The sequence below is a fragment of the Myotis davidii genome, unplaced genomic scaffold (assembly GCF_000327345.1).
Source record: "Myotis davidii unplaced genomic scaffold, ASM32734v1 scaffold134, whole genome shotgun sequence".
Lineage (NCBI taxonomy): Eukaryota > Metazoa > Chordata > Mammalia > Chiroptera > Vespertilionidae > Myotis > Myotis davidii.
The window spans coordinates 3,181,974-3,195,652 of record NW_006288853.1 but is presented as its reverse complement, the minus strand read 5'-3'; the positions used below and the strand labels follow the sequence as shown (position 1 = coordinate 3,195,652).

The window sequence follows — 13,679 nt, the reverse complement described above, 5'->3', positions numbered from 1 at the left end:
ATACCCTAATGCTGCTGCAGAGCAGCTTGTCAGCCCTGGGGAGATCCAGACACCTGGGGAAGGATAAAGGAACCCTGTTGTCCCCCAATTTTTCCCTTACTGATGCCAGAAATTACACCCTTAGCAATTCACTCCTCGGGGTCCATGTTCTCCAAGAGGGGTCTGGACCAGCAGCTCTGACACCAGCGAGCTGGTAAGACATGCCAAGTCCCAGCCCAGACCCCCAGAGCAGACAGGCGGGCAAGTTGGAAAGCACTCCGGGGTTCAAGGTTCAAGTTAGGTTTCTTTCTAAATCTGAAAGGCCAACCTGAGTTTGCCTGGAGTTTTAGGCCAGACACTATTATTTTCACTTAACAAACACGTAGCGTAGGGGTACCTGGAGTGTCTGAGCACGTTAGCAAGAAGAACTCATCTAACCCCTGATACAACCCTACCAGCTCTGTGAGTGGACGCGTCCCTTCCCCGCTCTGGCCCCATTTCCTGTCTGTGAAGTGAAGGGGCTGCACAGGGGCAACCTGGCCAAGGTCGGCCATTAGTCGGCTGCCCCCAGAGAGCTGCCCACTGTCCTCAAGAGGCTTCAACGCCTTCCCAAAGACATGTTCTTCCTAATACTGTGGAGGCGGACCTGAACTCCACCCTGAGCTAGAGGCCCTCACCACCCCATCCCTGCTCCAGGCAGCAACCAGGTCAGGACCACGGACAGCGGCAAGTGGTCCCATCCCCACCCCCGCCAGCGCTGCAGCTCAGCATGCCCCAGCCCCAGAGAAGGAAACGCCTTGGGTTCTCTAAAGCAAGGTGGGGCACCTTTCTGTCCAGGGCCATGTGGATATTTATAACATCATTCTCGGGCCACACAGAATTACCAACTTAAAAATCAGCCTCCTATGTTGGGTCAAACATTTAACTAACTCACCCCTCGTGCCTTGGCAGGGCCAGACCAAATTATTTCGAGGGCGAAGCGTTCCCCACCCCTGCTCTAGAGGAAAAGGTAAACTGTTCGAGTGAGAACGTTCTGGTCCAAACCTCTCCCATTTCACAGACGGCTGGAGTGACCTGCCTGAGGACAGGCGGGGAGCTCCTGGCAGAGCCCACTCAAACGCCCTGGCTTCCTGGCTCCGCCCGGGTGCCTTCTGGGGCCCTCGGTGAGTCTCGGTGATTGGAGCTTAGCTGCTTAGTGCTCCTGGCCTCTCCTTGACCTGCTGCCCTACTTGTTCTGCGGGGGTGTGTCAGCCCTTAGAATCCTCCCTGCCGTTTAGAAGTGCAGATAACAGCACTGATCACCTGCCTTGGGGAGAGCTCGCTAATGACCATTTCGAAGCACTTTGCAGGCAGTGTTCCGAAGAGACTGGCTGGGGAAGGGAGGGGCCCTCCTCCTCCCAGGCAGGGACTGTACTCTGGTCTAGACCTCAGCCTCTCTGCAGCCACCCTTCCACCTCCCTCCACTGGAGACTGGCCTCACAAACAAAATATGCAGAAGGATCTGGAAGATTGGTAGGATGTGTAAAAATAGTGCTAGCAACGCACCAAGCCCCAGCGACCGGAAGCTGGGGAAACTGGCAAAGACAGAGTCTCCGTGAGGAGACCAAGAAGGAATTTGCTCCGAGCTAGGGATGTGTGGTGTAACCTTAACTCAGAAAGGAAGGCAGGCAGGGCAGCACACAGGCCATGTTACTTCAAATGGTGGCATAAAGGGCTTAAGGAGGACATTGAAACCCGAAATAAGTGATAAGAAGGCACCAAGCCACAAACAGTTGCAACCCAGATCAATGGCATCTCAGGGTCCTGGAGGCATTTGCAGATGTAATCATGGCCTTAAAGGAAATGACAGAGAACAAAGCGCCAGAAAACTGAAGATGGAAAATGTCCTGATTTCCACAAAGGATGGGAAGGTAGCTTTTTAAAAAACTCTGAGCGCCTAAGATTAACGTTGACCTCTATTAAAGTTCCAGGGTAAGTGATCAAACGTGTAGGAGACAATAAGCAATCACGCAGCTCAGCGTTTCCTCAGAGGACACCCTGTGCACGAGAGCATTTCATCAGTGCGACGCTGGAAACCATCCAGATGTCCACAAGTCAAGAAGTCAAAGGTCAGACACACCTCCAACCGCATACTATGCAGACACTAAGAAGTGTGTCTAGCATTTTACTTACTGGTATGAAAACATGTTCACTGCCTACTGTGAGTAATCAAAAAGAGCAGGTTTTAGAACACGCGTCGTATGATCCCCTTTAGGCAAAAGTACATGGGCTTATTATTGTTTATGTATGTAAAATACATGCAGAGAGAGAGAGAGAGAGTCACTGATATCTGTGTTTGGATTCTCCTGCTTCTGAAAGCGTACCCTAAGACCAAGACTTGGGTACAGGGAGTTGATGGGGGAGATCATGCGTGGAAGCAGAACTCAGGAGAGTGAGTTGGGAGCGGGAGAGAGGAACGCAACGGGGGCATTATTGAGCTGAGTTAGCTGTGGGCAGCTAGGGGTTCTTCCCCTCTGAAGACCCTCCGAGAAAGACGCAGAGCCGAGCTTTGCCCCAGAAGGTGGGGAGCTGACTGCTGTCTGCCCCTCGCCATTGGTGAAGGTTGCCCCTCTCCTGCACTGTTAGGTGATTCCTGTTCATGGCATCAAACAAAGAAAGCAAAGCAGAGAGAGTCCTGGGTGCCGTGTGACGGCAGGCTGCAGGGACAGGGACTGTCCACCCCCTAGAACCTTTGGGCTGAGAAGCATCACAAATGCATTGGCCACGGGGACTGTTTTAGAATAAGCACATCATGTTATAATAAGCACATCTTTTTTTATAAAAATAAAATTTCTCAAAAGGGAAGAACATAATGTAGTGCTCAATAGAAGGCAGTAGGGGTGCTCACTAACAAATCATGCCACACCTACCGCATTTCCTCTTCCGGACTGGGTTTCTGGGAGGTGGGAAGATGACTTAGGAAATTTCAGCAGGCCACTGCAGAGACCTTCCACGAACTGAACTGCGGGGGAGACATAGAAAGGGGCCTGGAGGACTGGCAACAGGCTTTCATTAAGAGCTTTAATGGCCCAGGTGGGCGTGGCTCGGTGGTTGAGCGTCATTTCTCTCTCATCATTGATGTTTCTGTCTCTCCCTCTCCCTCTCTGAAATCAAATATATATATATATTAAAAAGGCTTGAATGAAGCATAGAGGTCTCTCAAGCTCTGATCTTGATATGACGTTAAATAACTTCAAAGGAAAATAAAAGTTATGCTTATCAAATCTGTGCAAAAGCCACTACACCCACATGGCAACAGATTGAAGATGTGGGGTTATCTCAACATGCTGGAATGCTGGATCCGAACCAAGAAAATGAAGTGAAAGTGTAAGTGAAATGCGAAATCCTGGATTTAGATCCAAAAAATGAGTTTCCTACAATTCTAATGGGGGAGATCTGGCTTGTGTTCTTGAGGAAAATCATGGGGCGAATTAAAATGGGCTGACAGTGAGATGGGCCTGGCACCCCTCTCACTAAGAGCACCTGGGGTGTCCTGGTGGGAGGAAGGGGGGCCATGGGGGATGAACTCGGGGATGGGGCTCATTCTTGCTCTGGGTGGTTCCAGGGAGCAGAACTGGGACAGATGGGGGCAGGTTACAGGAAGACAAGCCAACTGGACACCAGGAAGAACTTTGTCATTCCACCTAGAAGCTGTCTCCCCCCGAGTTCTGAGTATCCAGCCTGAGCAAGGGGGGCTGACCCGGGCAGAAGCGGGGATGCTTGGACGTCTCTGAGGGCCCAGGAGCCTCCTCCTGATACCTGTGGTCAGACACTGCCACCTGTGGGGCTTCCTGCAGGGCTGCTGGGGCCAACCAGGCAGTAGCCTCCACCAGGCCTCCCCCCGGGCCTTGGCGGTGGTGTTGTGCTGTGTGATAAGTAGCAGAGGCCAGTAGTCAGATCCACTGCCCACCCCATCCCAGCCCAACCCCAGACCAGCGGCCTCCACAGCTGCCTGGGCCTCAGAACTCTGTGGCTGAGGGAGGCTCATTCTGGGAGGATGGACACTGCACTGGCTGGGGGTGGGTGTGCTGTGGGAAAGGGCCCAAGGCAGGGAAGGCGGCCACTGGAAAGAGGAGGGGAGGGGAGTAAGCCAGCTGGTCTCACTCCAGCCCAGGACACAGGAGCATCTTAGAAGTTCCAGTGGGTTCTGCTTTCCATGCCCATGGAAATGCTTCCAGACACACTGGACCCTGTTCTTTTCTGTAAAGCATTTCATCCCCCTGGAGCTGCCCATCCAGTCTGGGAGGTGGGCAAGAGGTAGGTCACTCCACCCCATTTAACAGATGGTAACACTGAGCTTGGGGTACAGCGTGAAGGTCTGGGGACAAAGGATGGACACTTGGGCGGCAGCCCCCATAAAATGCAGCTCTCCAGCTTTTTCCAGAAGACGGCTACACCTTTCTGTCCGGCTGGGAGTGGGGAATGGAAGGGGAGGCAGAGGCCAGGTAGGGGTCAGTCTGGTTCTCACTGATGTAGTCTGACCGATGCAGTCTGTCCTGCTGCCCGCTGTGAGTTGAGGCAACAGTTGCAGCATTTCCGCTCCAATTGTGGTGTGGCCCATTCTATTGTGAAGGTCCCAGGTTATTAGAGCCAGGAATAGCCTGGGTGAGCAGCTGATAAACCCTGATTTTACAAATGAGGAAACCGAGGCACAGAGAGTGGAACTGATAACATCACTAATTTTTACCAGTTCTACTTAAGATGCAAATATAAAAGAATGAAATGCAGTCTCTCCTCAAACACCTTTTGTTCCTCTCGCTAATAACTGAAATTGCACCATTAGAGCCTTGCTTTTCCTTTGTGTGTGTGTGTGTCTGTGTGTGTCTGTGTGTGTGTGTGTGTGTTAATCCTCACCCAAGGATATTCTCCCTCCCCACCCCCCCCCATTTTTAGAGAGGGTGATTTTTAGAGAGGGTGGAAGGAAGGGAGGGAGGGAGTGAGAGAGACCCACACATCAATTGGTTGCCTCCTGTAACCCAGGTCTGTGCCCTTGGCTGGGAATTGAACCCACCAGAAACTGGCTCTGGCTAACTGGTCAACAATAGGAATGTGTTGGAAAGAGTATGGGTAGGTCACCCAGTGGAAAGAAAAGCTGTGATACCAGGACCCAGAGTCACATCCGAAGCAAAAGAGGTCAGATTGGCCATCCTTTGGGTAGCGGTGGGTGCAGGCCCCTGATTGACAGTACCTGGAAAGTTGCATGTAAGGAGGAGGCTGACTCCCCGAGGGAAACGTCACAATGCTAGAAGAAGGGGTCATGTGTGCAAGGTGGGCCACAACCCAAATAAATTCCCACTGCTCCCCCGAAAGTGTGTGAACAACATCGAGTGCTTTCTCTGAGAGAGGATCGAAAGCGTTCAAAGACGCACTTCCATGTAGAAAGAGACCGTGCCTTGGTATATCAGGACAAAGCCCCGGAAAGCATCTGTGAAATGAATTCAAATGCATGAGGGTCTCTTTGGTGACCCCCAAAGGGTTAAGCATCACGAAACCCACCTGCAAGTTCCTGGAGGCGAGGGACTGTGTAATTGAGTGGTTCTCAAATCTGGCTGCATTTGGAAGTCACTAAGAGAGCTTTTAAGAGAAATACCGGTGCCCAGACCCCACCCCAAGAGACTCTGATTCAGTGTGTGACTACGTGTGGGTGGCGGTTTCCTATATTATTAAAAACCATGTGACTTTGATGTGAGTCAGAGTTTAGAACCAGCTTTTAAATCATATTGATCAGAACTTCCTTCTGATATGAAAGGTCAAAATGGAAGTTAGTGAAAAGGAAAGTCACTTGAAACATCCCCTGTGGGCAAACTTTTATATTGTCATTTACTAGTGTGTACACACATGCGCGCGCGCGCGCACACACACACACACACTTTTATTATTTTTTTATTTTATTTTATTTTTTTTCAAATTTTATTTTTTATTACAAAGGGTATTACATATGTGTTCATTTTTTTCCCCGTATAATGGTCTCAATTATCCATGAATAAGTGAGATCATGTGGTATTTTTCTTTCATTGACTGGCTTATTTCACTTAGCATAATGCTCTCCAGTTCCATCCATGCCGTTGCAAATGGTAAGAGTTCCTTCCTTTTTAGAGCAGCATAGTATTCCATCGTGTAGATGTACCACAGTTTTCTAATCCATTCATCTACTGATGGGCACTTAGGCTGTTTCCAGATCTTAGCTATGGTGAATTGACACACACACACTTTTATACAGAATGTAGATTTCTAAGGCACGCATGGTTACATACTGTTTTGTAACCATTACTACCCTGGTCAGTATTTCCCCCGCACCATTAGCCCTCCTCCTCAGGAAAATCCCTAAGTGGAGTGTTGGCTGGGAGAGCAGGTCCCTTGTCAGGGCACTGGCTGGATGTGTCCCAGTTTCGAAGGCTGAGCTGCCTTGTGCCCCCCTGACCCCCTCAGTGCACAGCCACACTTGGCCCTCGCTGAGCACTTTTCATCTCTGACAATCTGATTGATGGAAAGGTTGCCCTGACGCTCTTTTAAAATTGCATTTTTGAGATTACACGAACTTGAACTTGTTTCGTGTGCCCTTCAGCCATTCGTACCGTGTTCCGCTTTGTGCTCTCAGCAGCCCCTATGCTGTGTTCTTCCGCAGGTCCCTGTGCCCGGCCCAGCCTGTGTTCACCCAGGAGGCTCTCGGCAAGTGGGTGTTGAATGGGGAACCCAGGTCTCCAGTGTAGGGCTGAGCTCCTGCGTGTTACCAAGGACCGGCAGGCAGGTGGCGATAACGATGAAGTTATTAGTGTGAAGGCAGTGAACTCCCTGGAGATACCTAGACTGACCATGCTCGGGGCATTTTTTGGTGCTGTTTCCTCTCTCACACAGGAGGCATTGCAGAAAGGCCCAGACCAAGAGTATTATAAAAATATTATCTTCACAACCATTGTGTAGTTTAGTAGTCAGAACTGCTGCTCATGGCCTAACCCTAATAAGGGTCATGCACCCGGCATTCTCCAAGTTTTCTCATTATCTCATTGGCTCCTCACCACAACCCCTTTTCAATACGTGTGAACGTTTCTTCATTTTATCAGTGAGGACTCCAGTTCCCAGAGAGGTGACCTGAGCCACCGGAGGTCACAGCCAGGAAGTGTGTTTCCATTTTAAAGAGGAGAACTCAGAGTTCCCACAGAGGTGAGGTTTTCTTAGTCTGCTCAGGCTGCTGGAGGAGAACAGCCCAGACTGGGTGACTTATGAATAACAGAAACTTACTGCTCGCAGTACTGGAGGCTGGGAAGTCCAAGATCAAGGCACCCACAGATGGGGTGAGGGCCCTCGTCATGGTTTACTGTCTTTTCTCTGTCCTGACAGAGAAGGGACGAGGGAGCTCTCTGGCTCTTCACAGGGCACCAGTCCCATTCACGAGAGCTCTGCCTTCAAGATAGAATCACCTCCTGAAGGCCCCACCTCCAAGGACATCACATAGGGGATTAGGTTTCAACAAATGAATGTTGAAGGACACAAACATTCACTCTGTCGCCCGGAGTCACCAGGAAGAAGGCAGAGGAGGGCTGTGTGTACGCACTGCCTGCAGGGGATCTGGTCTCAGTCCTTTGGTTCTGTGATTCTCAAACTGGACCATGTATTGGAATCACCAGGAAGATGCATTAAAACAGACAGCTGGGTTTCTGATTCCTCAGATCAGGGGCGAGGCCTAAGAATTTCCATTTGTGACAAGTTCCAGGTGGTGGTGTTGGTCCGGGACGCACACACGGGTGCACCCCCCACCCGCCCATCCCAGCTTCAGCTTTCAGCAGCCAGGGCTTGGTCTCTGAGACCATCGAAGAGCCCTAGAGGCGAACATTATTATATCCTGAGACCTCCAAGAAGCTGCCCCAGGAGAAGGGCTTAATTGGGTTTGGAGATGAAATTTTCACAGGCTGTAATGTATCCACAAAGGCACCAGGCAGATGCCAGAAAGACAAGTCAAAGGTGTTAATGAGCCCTGACTGGTTTGGCTCAGTGGATAGAGCGTCGGCCTGTGCACTGAAGGGTCCCAGGTTCGATTCCGGTCAAGGGCATGTACCTTGGTTGTGGGCACATCCCCAGAGAGGGTTGTGCGGGAGGCAGCTGATCGATGTTTCTCTCTCATTGATGTTTCTAACTCTCCCTCTCCTTTCCTCTGTAAAAAAAAAAAAAAAGGTGTTAGTGAAGTCTCCAGCTGCTGGCATGGAGCCCAAGCATGGAGCCCAGGTTAGGGGGAGCCCTGCCTACCTTCCCCCCTTCTCCCCCCAGCCCAGGGGAGTTGCCAGGAATAGGAAGTTTTTCCTCCTCGAGAAAGGATCCGTCTACAATGCGGGAAACTGGCCGGAGTGGAGACAGATGCCCAGGCTCAGCCAAGGGTTTGGAGATGGGCAGCATCATTCCCAGAGAGATTTTGGAACGTGAGCTCACTAAGCCGTTCTCTGAGGCTGAATGAAAGCCAGTGAGAAAACGCAGACGGGGATCTAGCCAGACAGTTTCTGGCAATTTCCTCTACCCATCTGCACCCCCAGATTTCCCTGAGGTCATGGAAACTGATTCAGAGTTGATTTGGAGGCTCAGCAGGGCTGAGCTGCCTGGGGAGGCTCCCAGCAGACCCTGCGATGAGGGTTCTTTCTGGAGGACCCTGGAGAAGACCTTCCAACACCAGTAACGCCAGCTTTGGATAGGATCCTGTCATCTAGTGTCAGGATTCACCTGTTCTTCCTTTTCTTCTTCAAACAAGTATTTATTCAGTCAACAATCATCAACTAATATACTTGGGCAGGCACTGATGAGACGCTGGGAATATGGCTGCCAACAGGACAGGGATAATCCTGCTCTCTAGGAGCTTTCGAGGGTGGGTGGGGGGACAATAGCCCTGAAAACAAATAAAATATTGACAGATTGCAGAAAATAAACAGGATGGTAGAGAGATGATAGTGGGCACCTGCTTTAAATAGAATGATCAGGTCAGGCTTCTCCGAGACCACATTTAAGCTGGGAGCTGAAAGAGGGGAAGAGGCAGAAAGAATAGGAAGAGACGAAGACCTTCAGGCTGGAAAAGCAAGAGTGTGCAGGCGCCATCATAAGGCAGCCAGAGCATAATGGGGAGCGTGTCAGGGTGTGAGACCAGAGAGTGGCTCAGGACCAGGCAGGAAGAGTCTGGATTGTATTTGAGATGCAATGAGGGGTCTAGGCAATAATCTTCAGTGGCTGCTGCTGACGAAACTGATGAAAAGCTGACAGGGAACTGGCAGTGGAGGGGTCAGGCTGACATCTCCTGAACCCACTGATTAAGGGTGGCATCAAAAAAGAGGCCACCAGATAATCTGATCAAACCTCTAGATCTAGCTGTCAATTACAGGAAATACAGGGGACAGAGAGTAGAACATGACATCACGAGGAAGCAATCAACAAAATCTAGTCTGCGAGAAGCTCTACAAATGACCTAGTTGCTTACATGACAAATAAATTGCAGGGCGGTGGAGACAGAAGAAGAACCTAGACACTGGAAGAGACTTCAGAGCCACGTCAACCAAATTCCATGTAGAGATGGTGGTCGATTTTATAATAACGAACCTTAATGAATCAGATCCCCTGTGTCCACATACCCTTTGCAATGTAATGTTGCTCTTTCTCCGACCAAGAGATGGAAACTGTTCTCCTCTGGCTCAAATCTAGGCTGACTTTGTGACTTGCCTTGGCCAACAGAATGCGACAGAGTGATGATGCGAAAATTCTGGAGCCTACGTCTGAAGAAGCCTGTAGCTTGTTCTCTTGCTGTCTTGGAACCCTGGGACCACAAAGCTGTGAGGAAGCCCAGGCCTCGAGGATGAGAGGCCATGTGGAGGACAACCAAGACACCCCAGCCAGCATCCAGCACTAAACGCCAGCCCTGTGAAACAGCTCGCCTTGAGCCCTCCAGCCCCACTGAGCCATCAGATGGCCACAGCTGGGTGAGTGATCCCGAGAGAGACCTGCAGAAGGACCACCCAGATTGCCAAGCCACAGTGCTGCACCACTGAATTTTGGAGTGGTTTGCCACATAGTAATAGATAGCAGAAACCAGCCAGCATCCAGCACTAAACGCCAGCCCTGTGAAACAGCTCTCCTTGAGCCCTCCAGCCCCACTGAGCCATCAGATGGCCACAGCTGGGTGAGTGATCCCGAGAGAGACCTGCAGAAGGACCACCCAGATTGCCAAGCCACAGTGCTGCACCACTAAATTTTGGCATGGTTTGCCACATAGCAATAGATAACAGAAACAGAAATCTTATTATTTTTTAAAATTTATGCTACAATCAGGAATTTTGAATGCTGGATACTGGATAACCCTATATAATAAAAGGCTAATATGCCAATTGACCAAACAGCAGAACGACCGGTCGCTATGACACACACTGACCACCAGGAGGCAGATGCTCCACAACAGCACTAAGGATGTCCGACTGAGGGTGCAGGCCGGGCTGAGGAACACCCCTCCCCCCTGAGTGCATGATTTTCATGTACCCGGCCCCTAGTTGATAATATTATGACATAATTGTTCATTTTGTTAGGTGTGATAAAGATACTGTGGTTATGGGGGTGTTGATCCTATTTTTTAGAGATACAAGCTGAAATACTTATGGATGAAAAGAAGCCATGTGGTGATTCACTTCAAAATAATGCAAAGAGAGGTGGGAGCATGGTGGAACAAGATGGACCTTGAGTTGATAATTGTTGAAAGCAGATGATTTATGCATGGGGTTTCTTTGTACTCTTCTTTCTTGTAATGCTCATTAAACTACAGACGCTTGTATATGTTCACTATAACATTCTCTTTTGTACATGTTTGACATTTTCCATATGAAAATAAAGATGTTTGGGTGCAATCAGACGCCCCTAGAAGGGCCTACAAGGGAGTGTTATCTCCTCCCCTCGCTGTGCACTGGAAGCTTCCAGCTTCTTCACCTCTACCAGCAGGCCCGCTCTCCCCCACCAGAGTGCCCCTGAGGCACCTGCTGGTCCCTGCAGCCCTGATTGTGCCAGCTCATTGGGCCCACTCCCCCTCAGGGTCTCTTTGTTCTCTAGGTCCCAAGCCTCTAGTGGGCCTCTAGTGGCTGAGCTCTGGATGCGACAGAAGAGTCCCCGAAGACTCTTCATCCCCAGGTCAGGCCACATTCAGTCCCAGAGGAAGGCAGGAGGAGAGTTTCTGAGACAACAGCATGAATCACTACATCTAATGCCTTCCCAATGCAGCTGTGGCTGGACACTGAGCCATTCCCTTCTGAACGTGGCTGGAGAAACACACTGAAGCCTGGGACTGATTCAGAGACACACAGGGCAGGGCCAACTCTGCTGCATAGTCCTGTGGACCTGAGCAAGTCATGGGACCCCTCTGATCCCAGTTCTCCCATCTGAAATGGGGCTAATACCTAATCTGTTTACCTAAGGTGGTGGTGGGAGGGTGAGATTAAATGAAAGATATGGAAGTGCTTTGTTAAATGCTGTGCAAAAGAAGCAGCTGATCACCACACCGGGAGAAGGTGAAGGGTGGGTGGTGGCCTTGGCTTTGGATGGCCTTCTGGTGAATTTAATTTAATTTTTCCCTTCCTCTACCGCAGTGGTTCTCAACCTTCCTAATGCCACGCCCCTTTAATACAGTTCCTCATGTAGTGGTGACCCCCAATTTCATTGTTATAAATTGAACATAATTAAAGCATAGTGATTAATCACAAAAACAATAGGTAATTATATATGTGTTTTCCGATGGTCTTAGGCGACCCCTGTGAAAGGGTCGTTTGACCCCCAAAGGGGTCGCGACCCACAGGTTGAGAACCGCTGCTCTACTGCCTTCTTGTTTTTCCCAACTAGTGTTCCATGGAGGAGATAGTGAGGTAGGGCATCAAAGATTTTGAGAGTGTAACAGTCAGGGTCCCAGAAGAAAACAGGTGTTGCACTCAGAAAGGGTTTAACTGAAGAGAGTTTAACAGGGAGCCTTTACAGGGGGGAAGGGGAGCAGGAGAACCAGCAAGGGATGGCGAAGTGGCCCTGGGACTGGCAACCCCAGGCAGCTGTCTGTGCAGAAGGGAACAGTGTCACTGTGGCCCCAAAAGAGCTAGAGTCGTGGAAGATGAATCCTCTAACAGATGTGCCCTTAACGACAGCCTCACAGGCAGTAGTGGGCCCGGCAGGCAGGGAGTTGGGAGATCAATACTCTGACTTCTCTCTTCTCCAGTCCTTCAGTCTCCCTTGGAGCCTCCCATTGGCTGGTCAACAATCAGAGGGCAAGGAACCTGGGTGATGTAGTCCTTACAGGTAAGCCCCTGGGGCAGAGAGCAGGGCTGAGAAAGGTAGAGCGTAGATGGGGCAGGGGAATGGTTTGCAAATGGAGAACAGCTGACAATGGGAAACGAGTAGAGGAAAATCCAGGAGGCGTGAGGTCAGGGTTTGAGTGGCTGTGGGTTGAAAGTCTTGGGTCCAGTCAGAAGTGGAGTTGAGCCCATGATTGGGGTTCCCAGGGCATGGTCAGGGTTTGCAGCACAGAAGGTTCTCACCCATGGCGAGTAGCCAGTCGTCTCTTCTTGGCCAAGGAGCCTGAGCCATGGGCTCCTTTGCTCCTAGTGGAACCCTCTCAGCCTCCCACCCGCAGCTGCCCCCTGCCAGAAGGGGAGTCAGGCTGAGGCCACCCCGGCTGCAAACCTCTCCTTCTCTGCCTACGACGGACACTCCTCACCAGTGGCGGCCGCCTGGCCATCAGCCACCTGGCTGCATGCCGACCGCCCTGTGGACAGCCTCATCACTGGTGAGTGTAGGCAATGGAGGCAGAGGCCGTACCCTCCCCTGAAATCATTGCTCGCCTGGTCTGTAGGCCAGAATACCGTGGTCTCAATTCTCAAGACAGTCATGTGGCTAAGGGATTAAACTAGAATAATAGATACAATGAATTAATCTTTTCTTTTTCCAGGCATCCTGTGACTTACTCTCCCTGCATTATCTTAATTAATCTTGGGAAGGCCTGTACTTGCAGCTCCAGTGAGATGTGTTTCCAAACATCTTGTATACATCGTTGTATACCTTTCACCGTTACCTGTTCTCTGCTTAATGGAGGCAGAGGCCGTACCCTCCCCTGAAATCATTGCTCGCCTGGTCTGTAGGCCAGAATACCGTGGTCTCAATTCTCAAGACAGTCATGTGGCTAAGGGATTAAACTAGAATAATAGATACAATGAATTAATCTTTTCTTTTTCCAGGCATCCTGAGACTTACTCTCCCTGCATTATCTTAATTAATCCTCACAACAATCCAGTGAAGTATGCATTATTATCATCTCCATTTTCTCGGTGAGGAAGCTGATGCTCGGAGTGATTAAGGGGCGAGTCTGTAGTTGCAGAGACCTGCCATGTGTCCTATTCCCACACCCATATTTCTAACAACTACACCATTCAGTCCTACTCTCCCAGGTGGCTCCCATGGGCAGAACCAGAACCACTGGGAAGACGTGGTAAGGAGGCAGATTTCTTCTAAATAAAGACCTAAATATCCACTTATTTGAGCTGTTCTCTAATAAAAGACAGCTCTGTCGCTGGGAGCGTCTAAGTAGGCCCCGGCTATTTAGCAGAACTAGACCTCCTGACCACTAAATTCCTGCCTGTTCATCTGCAAGTGTCAGAAAGATCATCCCACCCCCG

At 50.3% G+C, this 13,679-nt stretch overlaps 1 protein-coding gene across 1 annotated transcript in view; it reads left to right on the top strand.

Annotated features, from left to right (window-relative positions):
* The first annotated feature begins 5,257 nt into the window (after positions 1-5,257).
* The window catches only part of PPA1 (pyrophosphatase (inorganic) 1), a 49,437-nt gene continuing 41,015 nt past the window's right edge, over positions 5,258-13,679 (top strand). Inside the window, exons 1-5 of the mRNA XM_015562103.1 lie at positions 5,258-5,286; positions 6,617-6,691; positions 11,080-11,157; positions 12,227-12,306; positions 12,641-12,793. Coding sequence (XP_015417589.1) covers positions 5,258-5,286; positions 6,617-6,691; positions 11,080-11,157; positions 12,227-12,306; positions 12,641-12,793 — 415 coding nt within the window. The remainder of the gene's footprint in view (positions 5,287-6,616; positions 6,692-11,079; positions 11,158-12,226; positions 12,307-12,640; positions 12,794-13,679) is intronic.